Raw genomic sequence first — 24192 nt, 5'->3', positions numbered from 1 at the left:
CTGCCCGGAATCCCCCGCCCCCACCTGCTCGGTTTACGATCTCAGTCAGCACGACTCCCGCTTCTACCCAGAAAGGGGCCCCAGCTGCTCGACACAGGCCTGGCCGACCCCTCCAAACACACACTGCCGCCAGCCCCAGGGGAAACCCTCAGTACAAGTCCCAAATGTTCCGTGGGAAGATGCCGTGCCCTCCATGTAAGGAAAGCATGGGTACAAATAAACCCCGCGGGGGCCTCCGAGAAGGGGTCACCGAAAACACATGCACGAATGACCGGGGTGAGGGCTCGCTCGCGACATCTATACCTAACAGGTTCCAATGCTCTTTACATTACTTGAAATCTAACCCTACGCTACACCGACCTTTGAACGTGTCTCACATAGTAAACTTGGCTCAAATATTAATCCCACTTGACCCAAACATTATCAGTAATTGTTAGCCTCGAACATAACCACAATCCTGAACCTTGACCTTTACCCTGACACCCCTTTCCCTAACTCTAGCAAGACTCCAACCCTGACACTTCCCTCTGTCCCTCACGCTTACCTTGGCCGAAGCCTAACTCCCACCCCTACCACAAACTTCTCACACATACCCTGGCCCTAACCATGGGCCTACAGTAACTTTACCCTCATTCCCACCTGCCTGCTAACCTTAAGTGTAGTTTTGTGATGTTCTTTGGTGATACAAATGCTTTTTCATTAAATATTTACACTTAAATATTTACACTAAAAAGTGTTTTAATATACATTTGAGAAACAATTGCAATGAATTGCCTCACAGAAGGTGAGGGACCGCGAAGCCTAAAGTAAACCCGCCTTTTGTTCAATAGTTACCAGCTCGGTTACGTTATGCTAATTTGCACTATTCGTATGATTAGTTCTGACAACTGCTTCCCTCCTTCAATCACATCGAACGCGCATAATATAAAAACATTGATTCGGCATGGTTCAATAGGAGCTTGTCAATTATTTGCTGTAGTATGAAGCTCTATTAATAACTATCCGAATCAATAACACAAGATACTATCAACCAGTTATGTAACAGATTCTGGATGCTACTTCTAGTTATTATAGCCTAAAGCACTGCAGCTAATTTTACCAACCTCCAATTTCGTGATGCCATTTACTTCGACACTGTCATTGGTCAAAGGGCGTGTGATGCAATGACGCTGTGCCTACGGTAATGCTGAAATGAAACCTCTGGATGATGGATAGCGATCTACGTTAGAACACCACCAAGGCACAGCTTTCATAGGCTTACATCTTAATACATGAGTGATGCTCGTCCTCATGCTAGCAGAAAGCCATGTAAGTAAAACCTAGGATTTTCATTACTTTGACCATTCTCGCTGGGGAAAAACAGGTAAACAAAGATGCCTGCACCAGCGGCTAGTGAAGCAACCTCTACTTCACAACACTGGGAGCAATCATCTGAGTCAAGAGCGAACTCTGAAACGACTTCTATACCAGCAAACTACCCGTGTCTCCAAAATATTCCAAACATGGCTACCACAATAGTAGCCACGGCTAACAGAACATCTCAAACTACTGCCACACTGATGCTACAGAAAATACACTAGCTTCATGAACCCGAGAAAGCATCGATCAAAACTCTAACCACCTTCCATTAGACACTGGAAGGCCAACAGTACATTGCACATGAAAAACAGAAAATCCCGATTCAGACCACAGAGAATAGTCACTTCGCAGAAGACGTTCCTGTTGCCACTTCGGACTAACAATTGTAATTCAACCAACTAACAGAGATTGATCTGCCTTGAGAAAGCCCTGGCCTGCTGGCCCGTGGGCGAAACACATGTCGGCTGTTCTTTGTCCCTGCACATGTTTTCAAATAAAGAAGAAAAGACTACTGCAAACGAGTGCTCAACTTTTTCTGCATATGTGACGTCCAGAACAAAATTTGGGGATTCATTCACCCTATAAATCTATACGAACAAATAGAGCACAAAACAAATGCCACATGTCAGTACCTTCAGGACACAGTAAGGCCAACAGTACATTGCACATGAAAAATAGAGAAACCCCCACGAGGGACAACTTTTTCTCCACCAGAGGCCCATCAAACATAACATCCCCCCCACTACACCCCGCAAAGAGAGAAAACTCCTCAACTTAAAGAACTGAAGACACTCCTATCCTGTCAATGTCTCTCTGGGACACACCCTGGCTCTGCACACCTTGAGATCCAATGTCACAACGGAAAAGTGTGTGCAAAACATTTGCTGAGAGCACTACACATACACTTAAGGACTGGCTGGTTACTAACTTAAACCAACACTAAAATGTGTCACCCTCGGGCGTTACCACTATTTGAACTGGCACTAAAAACAATGAAATGGGTTGTACGTTGTGCGTTATCCATTTCCTGCCGTTCTTGAAATATATGCTTCCCCTTGCCCACATTATATTCATCTCGGGTGCCCTCTTTCTCATGCCGACTCAGCTTTTGTTAGGTTAAAGGAAACACACAAGACCCTGGCAAGACGTCATCATATTTTTGTAAAAGCGATCCCAGTGACACTGAGCATCAGCTGCCCAACGTTAGCTCGCCCTTATCACTGTTCACCACTGGCTGGAGTCTAAGGGCATTACCCCATAACCAGGTAAGGAAGTGATAAACAGTGGCATAAAGATTGATGCCAACCTAATGCCCAGATAAGGACATTCTCTTGTGGTTGCTCCTACCACTTAAAATGATGGCATGGATATTGGCTTGTTTGCACCACTCTCACCGATTGACCCTTGTCAACAAGCTTGGACAATTGAGGAGGGACTACATACAGCAAGTGTGTCTAAGTAGGCGCGGCTGTAGAATCAATCTCCACATGTATTCATTCGTTTATGTAAGATGTCGTAAAGCATGGGTGATTCTCGGCTTTCAGAGCACTTTACAGTGCATATTAAAGTAGAAGGTTATTCCTATATTGACGGTGGCGGGAGTTCACACATTTTCTATTGCGTTTACAAGGATAAAAATGCAGCAGTGAGGTTAGTATGTCACTCAAGGTATAGAGGAGGGCAGACTCAGAACAACAAATGGTAAAGCGGTTGAAGGAGGCAAGGGTATATTAATGGATACTTGCAGTAAAGGCTGATGAGGAACCAGGTTGAGGATTAACCACCACAGTTCAAAACGACTGCGCTTTACATGATGAGACCGAGAGTAACACATTGCGAGTCAACACATCCAGATAAAAGAAAGAATTAACATGTGAAGCTCCTTGAATCAAAGCACTGCACCATGCCTGTTTTTATGAATGTGCAAAAAAGAATAAATTAGTCCAATGGCTGGCAGCCCATAGAAGAATACAGCACAAATATATGTGCTTTTGGATCTATTTAAATGGGATAAATATCCACGTCCTATTGGCGGAACCCTGTCAAATACAACTTAGTCAGCCACTAACTCCTTGTAAGGACCTGAAAGTCTCAACACCCAACTTCAGACAGAGGTTCTGGTGCCCAGCAGAAAAGTAATGCAGCTCCCTTCCATTCGCATTACGCAGAGAGGCAAACCACATATTCTACAATCCCTTGAAAGCCTGGCTGTCCACCCTTTACCTTCAGTGTCGTATCACATTCCCTGGTCTTCAACAGCGCAGTGAAATGACAGCATGGTGTATGCAACCTGAATGCAAACCCAAGAAATCTTCAATATGGCCGCGGGTTCCTGATCAGGCATCAATACCTACCTTCTGCTGTTCACTTCAAATTTGCATTAAAAGGATAACACACGTAGCACAGTGGCAGGAGGTCCCCTTGGCTTAGCACAAGAGCCCACCCCATTGGTTACCTGAATGCATTAACTTTAGCTCAGTGACCTGCGTCCTAAATTGACCTAGCGATCAGCAGGGACAGTTTCTCTTACCAGATGTGGTTCAGCATAAATCCAGACCACATGTTCAGAGGCCAGAACGAGAAGCCCTTACAGGGGCCGCCAGCCTGCCCAGCAGTGAGAGACTACAACTGGTTTCAGTTAAACACGCACCTTTTACTAGCCACGAAGGAGTCCTGCAGCGTGGAATGTGTTGTGGGGCCAGCAGCCCACCTGTTGCATGTCATGGCGAATTGGTGATAAATTACCTTTTTCTACTTTGAAAATGTGCTGGAGCTGTTGCTGTACGTTCCACCCACACCCCCTATTTATTAGGTTTCGGTGCCCTTTTATGCTCTTGTTGAGCTCAAAGGATTGTGCAGACATTGTTTAACACTGTTTAACTCTCGGTGTCCTTTGTACTGGGGACAGGTACTCATCAGGGAAGCAGTCCCAGCAAAGCCCCCTGCTCCAAGGAGCTCTTCGGTGAGTCCAAGTGCAAACCCTTTCCAGGACCACCCTGAGAGCCCAGAGGGGCAGTGCTGGAGGTGGCAGTCTGCCAACTACTTTCCAAAGTACTCCAGTTGGTAAGTACTCCGCGACGCTGTTTATTCAGTGTCGCCAGGGTCGGATTGGTAAGGCGGGCACTCGGGCAATGGGCTGGTACCTGAGTTGCAGCTGTGGGCCGCTTTTTTGGGCAGCGTGTTGGCCGATTTGGGCTGTGTCTGTGCTGCTCAGATGCTGCCAGCGGTCCAGTGTGGACCTGAGTGGCCTTTCTAGAGGCAGATGGGCCTCCATTACCTCCTTTTTATCAAGGGGACAGAGGTGTCATTCCCAGTCTCTCGCTGGGCCGACCCATTAATGTATGCAGATTGAGCAGGCGCAGTGGGACCCGAGCAGAAGTGGCCCCACTTATATTCAGGTGTGCTTCACCTTTGTGAACTAATCCATGCACAAAGAGTCCTGCAACATTTGCATTTTTTTAAATCTCAGTGAACTTAAGAAATCATGCCGCTCAGAGCACCCCCTCTTCCTTCTATTCATAATACTTAAAACACTATAGCAGTGTTTTGCGAAAAGGCCCAGTCTGCAAATGCCTATTTTTTATCCCAGTCTAACCCTGAGTGTCGCCACAGACTCATGCGAGTGAGTCTCCAGTCCAATACCCGCCATTAATATTGCAAGTCCCTTGATGTCGCCATCACCAATGTTCTCCTCATGCTCACCGCCTGCCTTACCTCGGTGCATGTGTCGGGCTGCACCACGATGCAAATGCGTTTCAGCGGGACCTAACTTTCAGGGGGCGGGGAGTGCACTCCTAGATGGGTAGGCCAATTAACAAAAGCTTTCTCCTCCCACAACTATGCTAGCCATGAAGGATCTAAGCATAAATACTTGAATAAGCAAACATGTTAAGCTTCCGCTAGAATTGTAAATAGATTGTTCACACCATTTATGTTATCTTATGTTGTTGGTATTTGTATAGCACGCAAGCTGTCACTGGTATCGGACCACTGCTTTTGGCAGTGACTTTCCGGACATCTCTGAGGGTTCCATCGCAGACACCGGAGTCCGAGTTGGCTTGTGAAGAGGTACAATGCCGGACCAGCCTACCTGAACAGCAGACTCAGCTTCCACACCCCCACCCACCAGCTCCGCTCCGCCAGCCTCGCCCTCGCCGCTGACCCCGCATCCAACGAACGACCTCTGGTGGCAGATCCTTCTCCTACCTTGCCGCCAAGACCTAGAAACCCTCCCTACCCACATACGGCAGACCCAAGACCTATTCACCTTCAGAAGACTCCTCAAGACTTGGCTCTTCAAGCAGTAGCAGCACCCCCTCCCCCAACCCCCCTCTCCCCTCAGTGCCTTGGGACCCTCACGGGTAAGTAGCGCGCTTTACAAGTACCCTGATTGATTGATTGATTGATTACTATCAGTAGTACGAAAGAGTAGCTTCCTATGTGAATTAAATGTCAGCGTTAACGAGCTGTGGATGAATGTTCCTGTGTTTTTACAGGAGGCCTGTACCGGAGCGTGGATGCTTCTTCCAGGATGCCTAGTAAAAGTATGCAACAATTGATGGTACCAGGTGATGAGGAGTGTGCTACAAGGTCTGAGGGACAATGGTGTCCTGTCACACCCCAAACCTCCTATCCTGTCACATTATATGAAGACTACACTGATGAAAAAATGAAGTGCACTCACCCACTAATGGCCTAATTGAAGAGTTTGCAGGACTTAGTAATGTTTGTCAGAGCGCTGGAGTAAATTTCTTTGCCGCCCTGACAGATATCCGGTCCCCTAGATTTTGAGATGGCCAAAGAGGACAACTCTTAACATTGGCAGGTGCTGCCATCACAGCAGTTCCTGTCAATTTTGTAAACGTTTGACGGATGGTTCTGTTAAAGATGATGGGCAGCCTTCAAACTTTTGCAAAGTTTTACTTTTTCAAAAACAAACTCCCATCTCCCAAAGCCAGAGTTTTCCCCCCCAACTATGAAATGACTGAAGGCTGGATCTGGGGAGCCTATGGCTGGGGTGATTCATGTTTCACACTGCACTACCAGCAGCTGGCATCAAAGTGAATACATACAAGGGGTCCAATCTTCTCACCATTCCTAAATTCAGACCCAAGACTAAAGGAGGAAAATCCCTGGCGGTACTAGGGTCCAAAGCCTGGAACTCTCTCCCCCCTCATCTCCGTCAAATCCCCACAGAAGCAATTTTCAGAAAGGCCCTCAAAACTTGGATCTTCACCCTTTCTGAAGAACAATGTAAAAACCTAGTCTAGATACTTCCCCTCTTCCCCTCTTCCCCTCCTTACTTACCAGGCGTTTCTTGAATCTCTTCTACAGCGCAAAGATGCTCCTTGGAGTGCAGCCTTGACGCCCTTGGGGCTAAGTCTGCGCAAGATAAGATCCTTTTCATTCATTCATTCATTCAGCCTGCGCTTTACAAAAACCACATCACATCACACATCACATACAAGTTAGAGAGTATGCTTTTCTGAGAGTTGCCCTGGTGTGAGCTGAATCGACTCCTGGCACTTGGACTGCAGGCCAGAGCCAATTATTGAGGAGACTATTGCTCCTGGTCTGCAGGGAGGGCTGAGAACCCCACACAAGAGGAAACCGGCACTGCTCAAGTGGTATGAAGATCACGTGCTGAGGGCAGACCTCATAGTCTGTCCTCCATGTTGTCTCTCCGGGCAGGACTTGGCCTGGTACTGATGGGAGGTTCCCTGTACAATGACAGGCAGGCGAGCTCCCTCTTCGTGGCTAAGATGATAGCTTAATTTGCCCCTAGAACCAGCTCGAGAATAAATGAGCAGAAACACTGAAGAAACAGGGGAAAAGGGGACGTGTCCATGGGAAATGAATAACATGCTATAAGGTAAAAAAGAGGATGAGATCGTTTTAACAAGTAGGAACAACTCAGACCTAGAATTAAACAGTTATGGGCAAGCGAGTGCAATCCAGGGAGAAAGCAGATACAATTGTAGAATTGCGAGGTGATGAAGCACCAAGGGTATGCCCCATTTATTAGAATACTGTGTATAACAACGGGGTTTGGGGAGTGAAAAAAGAGTATCAAATATGGAGGTTTCTTAATCGGTTAAATGTGGACTAATATCAACTATATAAATAAGCAGTATATTGATGGAGAAATGATACAATCTGTGCAAATTTGACAAACTGCGATGTATGAAAAGATTCATTATGTGATTTTAAAACATATATTTGGTTGTATTTATCTACAGGTATAAAGTAAAGTGGCAACCAATCAGTGCCTTACAATTTGAGAGAGACATATAAATGAATGTGTTGAAAAAGGTGGACTATTTTCTTTAAAAACCATCGAAACGTGGCGACGCTTTATAACACAATCTTGGGAAATCAGCTCATCCTTAAAAATTACAAAGCAATTGGTATAAGGACTAGCCAGAATAGTGTAATCCCGGATGTGTAATTGTATGACAAATTGTGGTGTCTGTTTTTTGTCTCCCTTATTCAATTTTCTCTTTTTATTTTGTACTGTAATACAGTGTATATTGAAAGTTGGATTTAGTTTTCTTGTGTTATTTTAAAAGCAGTGTGACTCTCGGGTGACCACATCACGTACTAGGATTGTTGATGTTTTTTATGGAATGAATTTTAACATTTACTTGCAAAATTGTTTGCAAACAGGAGGTTATGTAATTCTTTTTAATAAATAATGTGATTTATACAAATTGTTTATAGTATTACTGTTTTTTTAGAAAAGTTTTTATTGTTCCATGCAGTAGAGTTCTAATACATGGGCTATATGTGTGAATTGATTGATAATAATCAATTCGGCCGCCAAGGGATCCTTTGATTCTACTATTGAATAGTACTCCAATCCCCTGGTCGGTTAAAGGGGTCACTCTCGTTTTCGCTACACTCTCTCACCAGCGACACACTGTAGGATTTCCTCATGAGTGACAAGATGGATAGTTCACAGATCAGATAGGTTTTAGTGAGTATTAAGTAGCTTCAAGTTTATGTTCTCCCTACAGCGCCAGGACACCGGATACACCGAATGGGATCTAAATAGGACCGCAAAGCTTCCTCAATCTCCTGCGGAAGCTGTGGTTGAGCATCCAAGTCTTAGCCGAAGGGAAGCAGCGTAAAACACTAAGGGGCAGATTTACAAGACCCTTGCGCCACTTTTGCGTCATTGCTCCCATGTTAAAAATGACGCAAAAGTGGCGCATGGGGCTTGTAAATCTGCCCCTAAATATAGCACAGATACCAGCAATGTAAATAAATGTGATTGTGCAGTGAAAGATACAGATTCCAAAAACAAAAATCACTTAAAATGCACATTAGTTATCAATCAATCAATTAATAATTCTTTATTCAGCCAAACAGGCGATAAAAGACACAGGGAAAATACTACATTACGCAACAGACTAAAACAACATCATTAAGAGAGAAAAGACCACAGTTCAGACATCGGTATAATAAAAAAATCAGTGGTGCAGCAAAATAATTCGCCAATAAATATTGGCAAACAGAGATAAATACATAGTGTACTCATGTAAATAATTAAGCGTACAAGTGATCAATGGTAAAACCACTAAAAACAACACTAGAAACAATATGCAGATAAAAAAAGAATCAGGCCATGCCAAACATGATAAAAGAATTCATCACAACCTTGAATAATAAATTAGCCCTCCATCGTTCTCCTGGCTCCGATAGCAGCTTTTAAAAAAGAGCATATTCTAAAACAGATGATCAAGATGTTCAGCAATTGAAAGTGCTGAAACGCTTCATTGCACCTGCGATAACTATGATTTTTCAACAGATGCCTGAGAAAGTGCGTGTGTGCATGTTTATAATAGGCACAAAAAAGCATATAATGTAACGAGGATTGTTCAGAGCGGTTATCACATGGGCAAAATGTTGCAGAACTCCCCAAATTATAACAAGGGCCAGCAAAACACAAAAGACACCATACAGTGCGAGACCTGAACCCAAAAGGCAGAGATCGCCCCCAATGAGTTAGTTCAAGGCCAAGATACAAAACTAGCTCAGGAGAAGTGAGCATCCTGTATTAATGTAACTCTGTCCTTCTTGTACTTTCTGAAGCAAATTTTCTTTCCTCACAATACTGAAGATATGAACGCTTAACCAGTAATTTAACCTCTTCTTTACGGCTGTGGACGACAAAAAGAGAGCAGACAACCTCAAGGCCTGCAAAGTATCAGAAACTTAGCTCAGCCAGGGAATGGCACATCCTTTGTCCAAGGCAAGACAGTCCAAGTTAATGTCCCTGCTTAATTTGGCATGGGGATCTACCCAGGCACCAATTCAAAGTAATAGAGGTGTCAAAAGGACTGTGTCCTCGATGTTTTGCTGATCAAGCTCTACATGAATAATATAACTAGAAGATGTTGGGGGAAGGTTAAAATCCTGTGACAAATGTGATTTCCCTCAGTCTCAAGTCAAAATGCTTTGTTGTAACCCCAGACCCCCGCCCAGTACACTGCTCCAGGGATACACTGGGCATTGTACATTTTTAACAAGGAAGAATTATTACCATTAGTTAAATATTACAACTCGAGCAAACACAGTGGCTCACTGTTGTTCTAAGTACTCTTTGAGCACCACGGATAGCTTCCTGCTGTCCATGGTGCTGAAAGTCTTTATAATAGGAATCTATGGTGAGGGAGAGGGGTTATGAAAAGATGTGGACATAAGGGACACAGTCCTGCCCTTTCTAATGTTTCATGGTCCTACTGACCTTCCGTGCTGTGTAACATTGAGACTGCAGAGACAATCCAAAGACTGTGCAAACACCTTATTTCTGTATATTACTTTGATGTTGCTACATCAAGTATTTCTGATTCACCCTGGGCTTCTAGACATGTGCCTGTGGGGTCACCAGCCACCGCGCTGTGATGGTCGGGGGAGATCACACAGGAAATGGTCTATTATCTCAGTTCCTTACAGTCGCAGCCAGGATTGTCCTGTGTCTCTGGGATCTCTGCGGACTCAGGAACCTGGTGGTTGTGGCTATAAACCGCAAACAGTTCCCATGTCTCGATTCCTGATGGTCAGTCTTTGTCCAGTACTCTGGTAGTCACTGATGGATCAGTGTCTTTGTCATAAGAGTCACGGACCACCAAACAGTCAAACCGGACCATCTCTTGGCCTAGGATGCTTGTAATTCGATTATGGTCCCTACTGAAGTCTCTCCTGGAGTCTTTCCGCCCTCTGCAGCTTCATGCTCGAGGCCATGGCATGCAGAGGGTCTGCAGGTGAAGGGGGCTTGGAAATTCAGACACTATACAGGTTTTGGACCTCAATGTTGCCTGACGGCGGTCAAATTCCATAGTGCACACTCACAGTCGCTCTTGTTTAACATTTCCCCGGGCATCAAACCTGTTTGAGGCATGTGACCCTGGAGGCATCTTTGTCAATGCGAGGGGTTGCTGAGCCGAGACTCTAGCTGGGTCTCCAGAAGTTCTTTGTGCGATGAGGCTTCACAGCTTTAGGAAGGCTGGTCAGGTTGGTCATAGGACTCTGGTGTTTCTTCTCAATGGGGTTTGCTGGTAGGTTGGCAGGCAGGCAGCAAGTCCACACTCTTTAGGGCTTGTTAAGTCCTCCTGTGTCCCTAAGTTGAATCAAAGGCTTGGGTCAGGAGGGTCAGCACTTATATAGGTGGGGGGCTCTGAGGCAGCCACCGCTCCCAGTCAAGAACGAACATTATTTGATTTCCTCACTCCGAAAAACACAAAGATTAGGCATTTTTCCACTGCTTCCTAGGGGGCAAGGGGAATGATCTGATTTAGAGGGCGCTTTGTGTGTTCCAGCCAGCCCTTACAGAAGGAGAAGAACACTCCTTTTGTGGGTGCTGCCACTTACAGCAGTGGTGGCTCAGGACAACTGGGCCAGTACACTATGGTCTTGGGTTCCCGAAAATGAGCCACTGACGCCGAAGCCATACAGTGATCTAGAAGGTATTTCACTCCTGTCTTAGGGCTGATACTCAGCCACCGCCTTTGCACAGGTTTGGAATCTGCAGGTTTCCCAAACAGGATACAATGCATCACCAGAAGAACATTAGCCATAAGCTATGACATATGTTGTGCTATATCTAGGTAATGACATTTAACACAAATATTTGATTGGAAAATGCTTCCAAAATCAAATTTACAGCATATAGGCAACCTGAAATGAAAAGCCCATGAATCTTGCGCAGGCACGCTTTTCTATGTTTGCAATGTTACAATAGCAATGAGCAATAGAATCTGTGTGAAGTGTGTATGTTGCTAACACATATATTTTGATTTTTCACTAAGTGCATCTTTGGATCCATGTAATATAGTGTTTGCACTTATCCCTTTTTGACCCATGTAGCAGATTATTGGCATTTAGTGTATGCCTTTATTGCAGTATTATACTACTTGTATCATGGTGCTAACACATATATTTTGATTTGCCCCTAGTGCCTCTCTTGATCCATGGAACATAGTGTTGGCATTTATCCCTGTTGACCCATGTAACATATCATCGGCATTTAGTGTATGCCTTTATTGCAGTATTATACTTCTACCTGTGTCTTGGATATATTTACCTACACCTAACTACCTACACCCATGTGACACATTATCGGCATTTATCTGTAATTTATTGTCTGCATTTACCTGTGCTCTTGTATACCTACTCTGTGCACTCCCCCACACTCGCCTTGACGCCATCCTAACATGGATCACTGCGGCAAGCACACGTATAAAATAATCTACCCACCCGCGCTCACAAAAAAGCCGCTAAACGCTTTAAACACAACTTCCTGAGGTCCCACCCTGAAACACCCTTTGCCGACACCTACTTCTCTCCGGTAAATGGGTCCCTGAACACTGATATCATCTTCCACACCGCACGCAGAGCTCAATGGAAAAAAGCGTTCTTTACCCTACTCAACGTCTCCACCAACAGGAAATCCGCTCATGGACTAACTCTCTCCATCGCACCATCTAAGCTCTTCCCAGGCAACACAGCCATTACTTTTTACAATAACGGGATTGTTCTAATTCAATCAACAGACAGAAACCTGGAACTACTTGACAACCTGTTCCCCACTTTCAAAGAGCACCTCCCCAATGGTTGGCCCTCCACACATACCCCAATCCAACTGAACCAGAACTCCTCACCTCCAACTAACACCGCAGAACGACCCACCGCCTCTGACCCTCACAACCCGACTCTATGCCATCCCAAATGCCCCCTCAATATCACCACCCCCCCCACTCCCTACACTCCTGCCGCATCTAGCTCCCCCTCCAACGGTGCCCTCTCTCCCCCCACTCCCTGCTCCCCCCCTCCGGGCCCCCACTCCTCCCTCAACACCCCCCCCCACTCTCTGCACTCAAACAACTCCTGACATACACCCCTCCCTCATCATCTCCCCCCCACTCCATGCACTCCCGCCACTCCTAGCCTTCACTCCTCCCCCAACAGCGCCCCCCCTTTTGTGGCACTCAACGCATTCCAGACCAACACCCAACACTCAACACTTCCCCCCCACCCCATGCACCCCGTCACTCCTAGCCTCCACTCGTCCCTCAACAGTTCACTCCCCACCCTTAGCTCCCCCTCCACTCCTGGTCCCCACTCCCCCCTCAACATCTCCCCCCCCACTCTCACTCCCCATTACTACAATTGCCCCCCCGCTTCGACCAATTTCCACACGTCTCGCATTTGCCTCACCCCACCTGTTACTGATTACCCTTCCAATAACTCTAACCCCATACCCAGCGGCACGCTGGACGCAATCATGACCACCCTCCTCCAAGTGAAAGAAGATCTCCACACACTCAGAGAGTCACTCCTCACGCACACCGAGCATCCACCCCTCCCCACCACGTCTCAACGAATCATAAACTCCCCCCCACATCCGAGGCACCCCAGACGTGGGACCTCTATTCCCTCTCGCAATACCTCCAACAGGCCTAAGCGCACCATCAAGTCACATCCTAATCGCTCCTTTCATTGGACCTTCATCCCCGCTCGCAATACCGCCAACCGCCCCCAGCGCGCAATCAAGACTCTCTCGGACAGTGATATACACACCCTACTCAGCACATATGCACCGGCAACCCAAAACAGCTTAGCCACCACGCACATGTCCATCCCTACGATTCTCTCCAACCCTATTAGGCACCCCACGCATAGCAACAGAGGCTCTGTTCCCGACAACCTCACTAAAGTCCCTCTCACTATGGACCCCTCCACCTCCCTGTGCACCCCCAGACACAAATGCACACTTCTCAACTGTAGATCGTCCCAAAAACACTCGACGGAGGTCGCTGACCTCATCCTGTCCAGGAACATTGACTTGGCCATACTAACTGAGACATGGTTAACTGAATCCTCCAATCCTATCATGGATATCCTAGTCCCCCCCAACTACTGCATCACTAGACTTGACAGGCCCAACAAGACTGGCGGCGGAATCGCCTGCATTTACAAGAGCAACCTCTCTATTAATAAAGTCACCGCCCCTTCTCATACCTCCTGTGAATACTTATGCCTTGATGTCATCAGTGAGAACAAACCTGTATGTTCACTACACATCATGTACCACCCCCCGGGGGACAACCTCCTCTTCTCCCAACATCTCATGGACACAATATCTATCAACGCTTGACGGCAAAACACACAAATTTACCTGGGTGACTACAATCTGCACTGGAATGATAGCAGTGACGCAGTAGTTAATAGCCTCAAAAATGTCCTCATCGCTTCTGACCTCACGCAAATTTGCAACACTCCAACACATGACAAAGGCTCTATCCTCGACCTGGTCATCTCCAAAGAAGGCCCCACTCAACTTGACTCAATCCAACCTTGTGACTGGTCAGACCACCATATTATCACATTCCTCATCAAGGAAAAAGTAAACTCATCCCGGTGCAATACGCCATGCCCAAAGTGTGGAAAAGAGACATGAAGAAACTCAATCCAAACTCTCTACCCCCTAACAGCTGCAATCTCCTACTCCCCCCTACCAACGTTACTGACGTCCAGGACCTAACTGACCACTATCTCAACTCCATGGCCTCAATAATCAATGAGGCCGCTCCAATGCAACTGAAAAGAGTATCCACTAAGATATCCAACCCCTGGTACAACGGGAGTCTCAATGAAGAGAGACGGGCTATGCGAATTGCAAAGTGCACCTGGAGATCAGTCCCCTCGGCACTGCATCTTAAAACTCTGAGGAAAAAGAGAAATGCATATTTCAGGAAAATAAAACGCTCAAAGTCAGAGTTCTTCAGACTCCAGCTAGACCAAGCAAAAAACCGTCCAAGTAAACTGTTCGAGCTAATCCGATCTCAATCTAAGGAACAACCCCCAGCAATCGACATTATGAGCACTACTCCTTCCTGTGAAGATTTCTCATCCTTCTTTAACAAAAAAACTGACAATATAAGGAGAGACCTCCTCAATGACGCAAGCCTTTACTCAATACCCAACTGCATAACTCCCAATAAACTAAAAAACAATGCGACCTGGTCATCCTTTGACACTTACTCTGAAGAAGAAATTGAAAGAATACTCAGCACCCTAAAACCATCCAATCACCTCACTGACCCTCTCCCTGCTAACGCGGTAAAAGACTTCATTCCTCTGCTACTCCCACTCTGGGCTAAAATTATCAATAGCTCACTACTACAAGGAACCATCCCGGACTCCCTCAAAGTTGGACAAGTTACACCTTTACTGAAGAAACCAACAGTCGACCCCACTGATCTAAACAACTACCGTCCGATTACCAATATTCCCACTCTCGCCAAACTCTTAGAAAAATGCGTCCAATTACAAATGACAAAGCACATAGAACAGTTTGATCTCCTCAACCCACACCAATCAGGCTTCCGAGCTGGGCATAGCACTGAAACCGCTATGACTCACATAATTGACGATGCCATCCAAATCTTAGATCAAAATAATACTTGCCTCCTCATCCTTCTTGATCTCTCTTCAGCATTTGACACAGTTAAACATGAGAACTTACTCGATCTCCTAAAGACAAGAATGGGCTTCTCTGGGACTGTGCTTCGCTGGTTCACTTCCTTCCTACACAACAGGTCTCAAAAATTCAAGAGCAAAAACCTGATGTCTTCCCCAGTACCGGTTTCGTTAGGTGTCCCTCAAGGATCCTGCCTATCCCCTACTTTGTTCAACCTAGTTATGGAGCCTCTCACCACCCTGCTACAAACATCAAATGTACACTTTCACATGTACGCCGATGACACTCAAATATATCTCAAGTTACATTCCCCCAAAGACATCCTGAGTCTGAACTCAACGATCAGAAGCACCCAATCCTGGCTGGCCGATAACCACCTCAAACTCAATGCTATGAAGACTGAGTTCCTCCTAATCTCACCTCCCTTGAAAATATCCTCCGCTCAAACATGGCTTAAACACCTAACAGCACTCAATGTCCAACCGACCATCGTGGACTCAGCAAAATCCTTAGGCATAACACTTGACACCAACCTCAACATGCAGCAGCATATCAGCAAGGCTACCAAGGGGGCGAACTTCCAAATAAATACCTTGAGGAAACTGAAACCTTTCCTTCCAGCAAAAGACTTCCAAACAGCAGTACAAGCTCTAGTCATTCCTCGCATAGACTACGGCAGCGTGGCCCTCTGCGGCCTCCCCCTAACGACAACTGCACCCCTCAGAGCGTCACTAAATGCGGCAGCGAGACTCATCACTGGATCAAAAAAACAGTCGCATATCTCCCCTGACTTCAAATCCTTGAACTGGTTGCCCCTTGAAGCCAGAATACAGCTGAAAATTGCCTGCATGACGCACAAGGCTATACACCTGAAATCTCCCAGCTACCTCTCTCATAAGTTGACAATTTCCGGCGGGTCCAGAACTACCAGGAGCTCAAACAATCTTCTGCTGAAACCGCGAAGATTCCGGAAGGAAAAAACTTACAAACGCTCCTTCTCTGGAATGGCGCCCAGGATCTGGAACGCACTTCCTCCTGAAACGAGGCTCATCTCCTCCTCCCTTCTTTTTAAGAAAGAAGTCAAAAGTATCCTTATGGCTAAATACACTTGAACAATGCGTTTGACTTACACTGCGAACAGTACTCCAGTATTTTATTATGATATAGCCTATATATTCCTCTGCACGTGTGTTTTGACTTATATTAGTCTAAAGTGCTTAGATCCTTTTTTCTCCATCTCTGTATAGTTACAGCGTTTTTTGTTGTCATACGCTCCAACTATGCCTTGCTACCTCATACCTGTACTATACGTAATATTTCTGCTATGTACTTGAACTTGATGATCTTGATGATGATTACACCTGCCTCTGTAAAGCGCTCTGTTATCTGCAAAGATCTTGTTCGCGCTATATAAAACTTAAAAAAAAAAAAAAAAATCATAATAATAATGTTAGAATGCACTCTAAGCCTTAAAGGAGGATACTGAGTAAGGGGCTCACTTACTATAAGTGAGCTCGGCCTGAATCTCCTGGCTCAGAATTATGGTGAGTTTTCTTGCTTCGTTTTGTGCAAAGCTAGCAGGGTGTGTGTGTGTACAAAAATGCCACATATATTTTGCTCACATTGCTTCAGCAAGAAAGAGCTTTCCACTCTATGCTGAATGTGGGCGGTGTCTGTTGCTCCCATGTTTTCTAATATTTCTAACAGAAGCATTATTTTCAACTTTGTGTTGCAAATCTAGGTTCGAAGAGGATTAGCCCCCACCTGATCTGATGACGTCTTAAGGACAAAAAGGCAAAAAAGCCCTTTGCAGTTGGGTGCTGGGTAGAGAGAAGGACTAGTTAATGGGCAATATGCTGTCAAACAGTACACTGAATTGAAGATTTTCTAGCATAGGGGTATGCACTTGGTAATGACTCAACAATAATACAGGAAAAAATTAAATGGTGCCACAAGGCGACTAGGGGGTTTCAGACTAACAGAGTGTAATGTGTGATGAACAATGTTTGGGGTGTATCTTGTATTCAATCTCAAATCTCTTAAATACTAATTGTAAAATACCAATATTTGTATGTGTATTGATTTTCTAAGTGCATGGTAAGGTCCTTTTATTTTTCACCTATAGAGTAAAAGATTCTTTGACAGATTTTGTTGCATTCTAAGCACCCCTAACTCTTGGCACTCTGGGTGAGACATATTGGTTCTGTCAATGCTAGTAGTACATACGAGATTGTAAAGAATGCCTTTGCCCCAATGTGTTCTATGGGGCATTTTGGGGTTATTTTAAACTTTAGAGCTTAAATCTGATTTTCTTTATTTATGTGACTTTTTTTAATTAACCCGGGTTTTACTAAATTGGCTAGGGTCTTTCATGGTCTTTATTCCTTAATTATGTTGTTGACTGACTAGTTGTTGCACACATGCATTTTCTCAGGTGATTCCCTGGTTGCTTGAGCCAAGCTACAGAGAGTGAGTCAGGGATTTTGGGTAGAGCATCGTGCTCCTCCGTTTAAGCGGAAGAGCTTCAGAGCACTGAAATGCCCCCAGAGAGAAGAGGAAAATGGTTCTGAAGTAAATTCATTACCGTTTTATTTTCCTTCACTCCGTCGCGAACGGAACGTCAGGACAGGACCACAATTGCTGCTGACTGGTAGCAGCAGAGAGAGTAGGGCACTTTCCATGTAAAGTGTGCATGTCTTTTTGCAACGGCCAGCCACACATGCGTATTTTAAACCTCTCTAACCCACCAGTCTAAAGACAGCTAGGTCAGTGAAAGCCAAAGCCTCCAGAGCGATGTGGAGCAGCGAGTGAGGCCTCTTCCACCAATCCTAGCACTGCTCTCAGATATTGAGAGCAGCACTAGGGTTGGTTTGGGATTTGGAGCCTGCCTGCTTGAGGAGACGTCAGGTTGCGCACGCAGTTAAGTGCGTTTAATGTAAAAAAAAAAATCTGAGGGATCCCACCAATCACCACAGCGTCCCTTGTGAACACATGCCTGGGTACCACACAGCTTTGTTAATGAATGACAGACCCCGCATAAAATCCCTCCTGTGACAGCATTCTGATATTTAAAGCACTCTAGTTCATTTGCTTAAACCCACTGCAACCCCTTTCCTCAGTGCAGAACTCACCACTTTTGGCATCGAACCTCCATGCTGGTGTAGTGCCCGGTGTCACTGGGCCCATGTCACTGGCCAGCGGGATGGACAGGTGCACTGGGCCGGACAGCTGGACCTCGGTTCCGTTCCCCGTGAAGAGGTGGACGCTAGCGGCTGCTATGGGGGCCAGCTCAAGCCAGCTGCTGTTTGCTGTAAAGAAGAACAGCCACTGTCATGTGAGTGGGATGATGATGAATGCCCAGGAACTCACTTCCTCAATACCGAAACATCTCTACAGATGGATTATACTTTCATCCCCATCTAACTTTTCTTCTCTTGTAGGCCGCACCAAATGTACATAACTTTAGAGCGCTCCTTGGCAAAGACCTCTCCCTGGTCTGCAAGTACATGCAGTGAAGGGAAATGCATTCTACCAATGCAATGGCATTTATAACAGTCTCCCAAAAAAGATATCGCCCAAGCTTCAAAGAGCCCATAATCATAAGCCTTTAGAATAGTTGATCTCTGATGCCACAATTACACTATGCCTGCCCTGACAACCATCCTCTGGCTCCTAAGTAAAGAGAGTTTGGAAGTCAAGACATTATCCATTGCACACGCTGCAGCGCTCTTGAGCCTCAGGCGATCAGCCTATGAACGTCCAGCCTTACCAAGCTCCCAGAAGCCTGAAGAGGCTTCCTTGGCATTAAGCATCAATGCGATCCATGGTACAAAATATTCAGTTTGGGCACCACCCTATGGAACACCCTCAACATCACCCTAACACCTCCTGCACAAATCTTGTGGGTAGTACACACACAATTAAGGTTACTGACAAACTCGGATACACCAGTGCCAACACCTACCTCCTGCCATTAGGTAGCCACTGCTTTTCATACCACCTAGTAGGACCCAAGGTGCTCGCACAACCCAAGGCAGTCCCATTCCTGATGATGTAGCTGTATAGTCTGCAAGCAAGACATATAAGGAAACGCCTGACTTCTCCTAAAAAATGGCTGACTTCTTCATGCCACTGCTCTTCAGCAAGCCCAAGGTGGGCACAAGGTTGATATGCAGACGTTGTGCATTTTGCAGTTGAAAAAATACTCCTCTTTTTTCCCTTTTCTGTCATAGGAACCTACTTCACCTGCCCTTCGCTCTGAGATATGATGTTTCCTTCCGCATGGTTTCATATATAATAGCTTGATTTCTTGTTGTAAATGTACCTTCAGGTCTCTCACATGTTGGATATCTATCTGATGCCATGTACAGCGGTCTGGGGCTAAGTCTGCACTTAATAAATTTCCTGAATAAAATAAAAAACTGTTTCTCTCTAGTTCAGTGTAGCTCATAAATCTCTAGATTCTATTCTGCCTATTAATCTTTGTCTTCCTTTCTCTCTATGGCCTATCTCTCTGCCCGCTTCATCATCTCCTTTCTGCCACTTTCTTGTTGTCATTTTGTTTGCCTCTTTACTTCCTCCACTAGAAATTTCCTCTATCTTTCTCCTTCTTTGTTCTAGGTTTACATGTTTACCTGTGCCTCTCTCGACGTGTGTCCATCATTTCCGGACTCCTGGCCGCCGCCTCGCTCTTTTATCCACCTTGTTTTCATCCTTTACAAACTGTACCCCTTCTTTTCTGGCTGTCCACTAACTTCTACCTCTCCCTCTCTCTCTTTTCCTTTGCTTTGCACTGTCTTCCTCGAATTTCGAATATCTCTCTCTCAGTATGCCTTTCTTTTTTCCTTTTTTTTCTTTCTTTCTTTCTTCCTTTCTTTTCTTCTTTGTTCCTCACCATGAAAGCAGCCGGAGGGAGCAACATGTTGGGCCCTATACATGAACATAGTAGTAAATCTTCAACCGTTTGTCAATGTTCTGGTGCAGGTTTACTACTTTTGGGAATTCTGAAACATTCCCAGTGGTACGCTTGGAAAGCTAGGGTAGTGTAGGTTTTCCGCTGTTTTACTAGGAATTTTATGTGACCTCTTCCAGAGGCTCCTACTCCCACGGTATGTAATTCTACATAGCCTAAGAATTATGCACAGAGCGAATGGAGGCCACTGTCTAAACACACATTTCTTCCCTTTTTTTTTCTCTCTTGCTGAGGAAAAGATGTTTTAAGTATGGACTAGAAATAGCACTTTCCCTATACCCACTGCAAATCCGTTGGTGATCTGTACCCCCTTCCCATCCTCAAGGGAAGTTACTTCAGCCATTGGCTTGAGTCAGCTTTCAGACCATTTCCAGGGTGGCAAGAGGACTGATTTCAGCTTGTGAATGAGCACCCACATTTACGTTTGAGGGCTTGACCCAGATTACAAGACAAACCACACCTTGTAACATCCCCTTCCACCTCTTGAGTGGGATTTCTCTGTACTCAGGGGAGAGAAATGCACAGTTTTAAAAGCAACTACGCCTACCTGGAACACTTTTGTCACTTTTGTGAATTCATAGCAGGCGTAAATGAGGCAAAAAATACGTCTGTGAACGGGACCTATTATTTTCTAATAATACATAAAATATCCCATTCTGAGCCAGACCCTCCTCTTTTGTGTTACTTTATGAATTCCTCTGTAAAATAAATACAGTGTTGTAAAATTAAAAGTTTGGCCCCCTTAAAAAAAGATCTTGGGGAAAGAACCTACCGAGCACCCCAGCAGAGGCTCAGTATTGGTTGCTGAGTTTGCGCACTGTAATATCGGGTTGGTTTACAAACATTTGCCTGGGCTGCTTTTAGTTTTCGGTCCATCCATCTGGAGGCACTCTCGGGTGATTAGTACGATATACAAATCAATATAATATAACATAACATCCCAGTTGACATAAACAGCTTCCCTCTTGTCCTATATCATGATATTTCCTTATGCACTTGGTTGTTTGATCCTCCTTTCAGTGTGCTCCAGTCCCTCTTCCACGTGAGTTTTCATTTGAGCATCCCTACATTTCTCCCTCCTCCTGCCCTCTGGCCTTACCGCCACCGGTGGTGTTGCTTTCGCTCCCTATGAAGGCCGGGAACCCCTTCAGATCCTGTTCATTGTTTCCAGTGGTCAGTGAGGCTGATAGTTGGCTATAGGTAGAGCTCCGGGGAAGGCGGGCAGCTTTCCTCTGGAATTGGACCCACGGTTGGTTCCTGGCACCTGAAAATGTTAAGAAGTTAAGATTAGGTCAGTACAAAAGGCACAGTACTACCCACTAGTGAGCACCAGACCAAGAGTTGGTACCAAGCACAACTAAGTCTGGCAGTGATCTAAGAGTAGCGCCTTGTTTACCTTGATGTCCCAGACCTGGACCTGATAATATGTGCTGACACAGAGAGAATGGCCCACCGCAAGTATAATATATATTTATATATGTATACACACACACTCTATTTAAAATTTAACTCTGATGTTACAAAGTCATGGTACTATGTGAGTAGGGACGCCCAATGCAGTGGCCATGATGTAGTGGCTCCAGATATCATGACCTACAACAGTGACTGTACAGTACTGTAGGGACTTAGAACCCACCTACGAATAAACGAAGCCCAGAGTTTTTCTCTATCGCTATCTTCGTCATCTTTCATTTCAAACATTGTTTTTTCCCTCACTTTTTCCTTACTTCACATTTTAAATCTTTAATTTTTCAGTCCTCTGTCTTTTACCTCTTAGCTAGTATTTTCTTACTGAGTGATCCATGCCTTCTACTTTCACATCTCAAAATCAAAATGTGAAATGACTGAACTAATAAAGAGAAAGTAAATCTAGTCAAGAAAATATGAGAAGTGAGGAGAAGATGGAGGCAAATGAAGATTTAAAGATGTGAAGTCAATGAATATAGTGTTATTTATTTATTTATTTAATGAGTATGTGTTGTTATGTGCTGACGGTGTGTTTTTATGCATTATTACTTATTGGTTTTATTTTTGTGAGGTCAAATATTTTGCATTTGGTATGTGAGTTATGGGTTGCCTATAAAACCATGTAAGCAATATAGAATCATATTACACATTATGACATTTTTGATATTCCATGTGTACTTTGGGGTAGTTAAATCAAAAAAGCTGCTTACTTCAAAGAGTAGCTGACAATGGGCACTGCCCAGAATTAAAATGTTTAGGTTTTGTTTAATTTTCCTGAATAAATTGTTAATAATATAATGGGCCAAGATGGGGACAAGTGGAATTATGAGAATCTGTGGCTACAGCATTTATCACTCCCGCAGGAGTGAGACGGGCAACGAAAAAACAGCCTCCTTGGTCAATCAAATTGTTTTGTGGTTTACAGTTGTGTACACATGGGACTCTCACAAACACAAATGTTCATTTGAATTTACATCAAATAACAAAAAACACACTTTCTAGGTAAAGATCTAGCTTTCTGCCAAATTTGGAGTAATTCTTTTTTGCCGTTTGGGCGTTAGCACTGTTCAGAAATTGCATTTCGGGACCCGTCTTTTTACTCAGCCCCCGCTTGATGGCTCACCCTGAAACTTTCAAGGAAAGAGCTTAGCTGGGTGAACTTTTAGTTAGATTTTTAGCATACCAAAAAACGCTCTTCTTATGGTAACTAGGTTTGATGAGGTTTTCCCCTAAAAGAAAAAATATTTAAACATTTATATTATAATATTTATAATATAGATCACACTGGCGACAATAACACTGGGGCAGTTATGGTTTAACCACTTGGATGCTAGGGTATGTGGAGCAATTTACTGTATATTTCCATTGAAATGAATGGGCACTCCATGACGAGTTAATTTTTTGTTTCTTAATATTTGTATACCTTTAATAACTTTGGTGCCATTCAATGGATCTCACAAAAAAGTACATCCACTTTGGGACCTTTATGGCAAGTTTTGTGCCGTTCCATAAGGCAGGAGCTAAGAAAACGTAATTCTCATAGGAACAATTAGTTCCCATAGAATTATTTGTTCTTTGATACAGAAAAAAAACACTGACAAGAATTAAATCAAACTTGAGTTACAGCTAGAACTTTATTTAAGGATTGTGCTTTTCTTGGTTTGGTTTAAAGACATTCAGGCATTTTGTGAGAAATTTGCATTTCAAAAGGTGGTCGAGTTGGGCAGGAAGAGGTTACTTTTTAGAGATGTCTGGACTTTTAATTTAAGGAGGATCTTTGGCTCCAGAACTTTAAACCTCCATTACTCCAACATTTATGTAATACTCGGATCTGATTGGCAGAGGGGGCTTTTTCTGGTTTGCATGGCTGTTATGCGAATTAGGGATTGTGCTGTTAACTATAACTTGTAGATTTCAGTGTTTTTTCTCTTTTCAGCCATGCACCCCCGCCAATATTTTTTGACCCACTTAATGATTTTCCTCCAGTGGACCCTATCATCTGTGAGCCCAAAGGAGGTTCTCTGTTTTCAACTAGCGATGCACTACAGCAAAGAGTAACTCTACAGAGAGGAGCTACACTGAAATTGTACCCCGCAGTGTCGGCAGAAAATATCCTCTTTTACCAGGCACTGAAATGCAGTGGTGGGCGTAAATTATTGGTTTACGATGCAGGCCCACCACTGTTCTGGTGTGCCTGTCTACCTGCATGTGTGAGTACCTGAGACTTCCATGATTCTTGAATTACTCCATTAGACTTCCGAGATTGGGGAGAAGAGAAGGAGTGTAAGGAAACATCAGGGTAAGAGGCTCCCAACAATGTGTTACAAAGGGCAAACACCACTGCAGCATGAAGCCCCCTTTTTTGCTTTTTTTTCCTAAAACTTTACCAACTCCATATTTGGAGAACCTG

At 44.6% G+C, this 24192-nt stretch overlaps 1 protein-coding gene and 1 long non-coding RNA gene across 4 annotated transcripts in view; one reads left to right on the top strand and one right to left on the bottom strand.

Moving 5' to 3' along the window:
* Window positions 1-8063, top strand: part of LOC144755849 (uncharacterized) — a 72728-nt gene extending 64665 nt beyond the window's left edge. The window contains exon 2 of the long non-coding RNA XR_013594981.1: window positions 7599-8063. This is a non-coding gene — a long non-coding RNA (uncharacterized LOC144755849). The remainder of the gene's footprint in view (window positions 1-7598) is intronic.
* FAM171A2 (family with sequence similarity 171 member A2) overlaps window positions 1-24192 on the bottom strand; it is a 241041-nt gene that overhangs the window by 71174 nt on the left and 145675 nt on the right. For 2 of the 3 annotated variants that reach the window (XM_078645168.1, XM_078645169.1), the window contains exons 4-5: window positions 21415-21579; window positions 18475-18651 (exon numbers count right to left, since the gene is read on the bottom strand). In XM_078645168.1, the coding sequence (XP_078501294.1) occupies window positions 18475-18651; window positions 21415-21579 (342 nt within the window). The remainder of the gene's footprint in view (window positions 1-18474; window positions 18652-21414; window positions 21580-24192) is intronic. The other variant, XM_078645170.1, reaches the window with a different exon arrangement.

This window comes from Lissotriton helveticus, chromosome 5_1 (genome assembly GCF_964261635.1).
Source record: "Lissotriton helveticus chromosome 5_1, aLisHel1.1, whole genome shotgun sequence".
Taxonomy (NCBI): Eukaryota; Metazoa; Chordata; class Amphibia; order Caudata; family Salamandridae; genus Lissotriton; species Lissotriton helveticus.
This window is presented reverse-complemented; position numbering and strand designations above follow the sequence as displayed.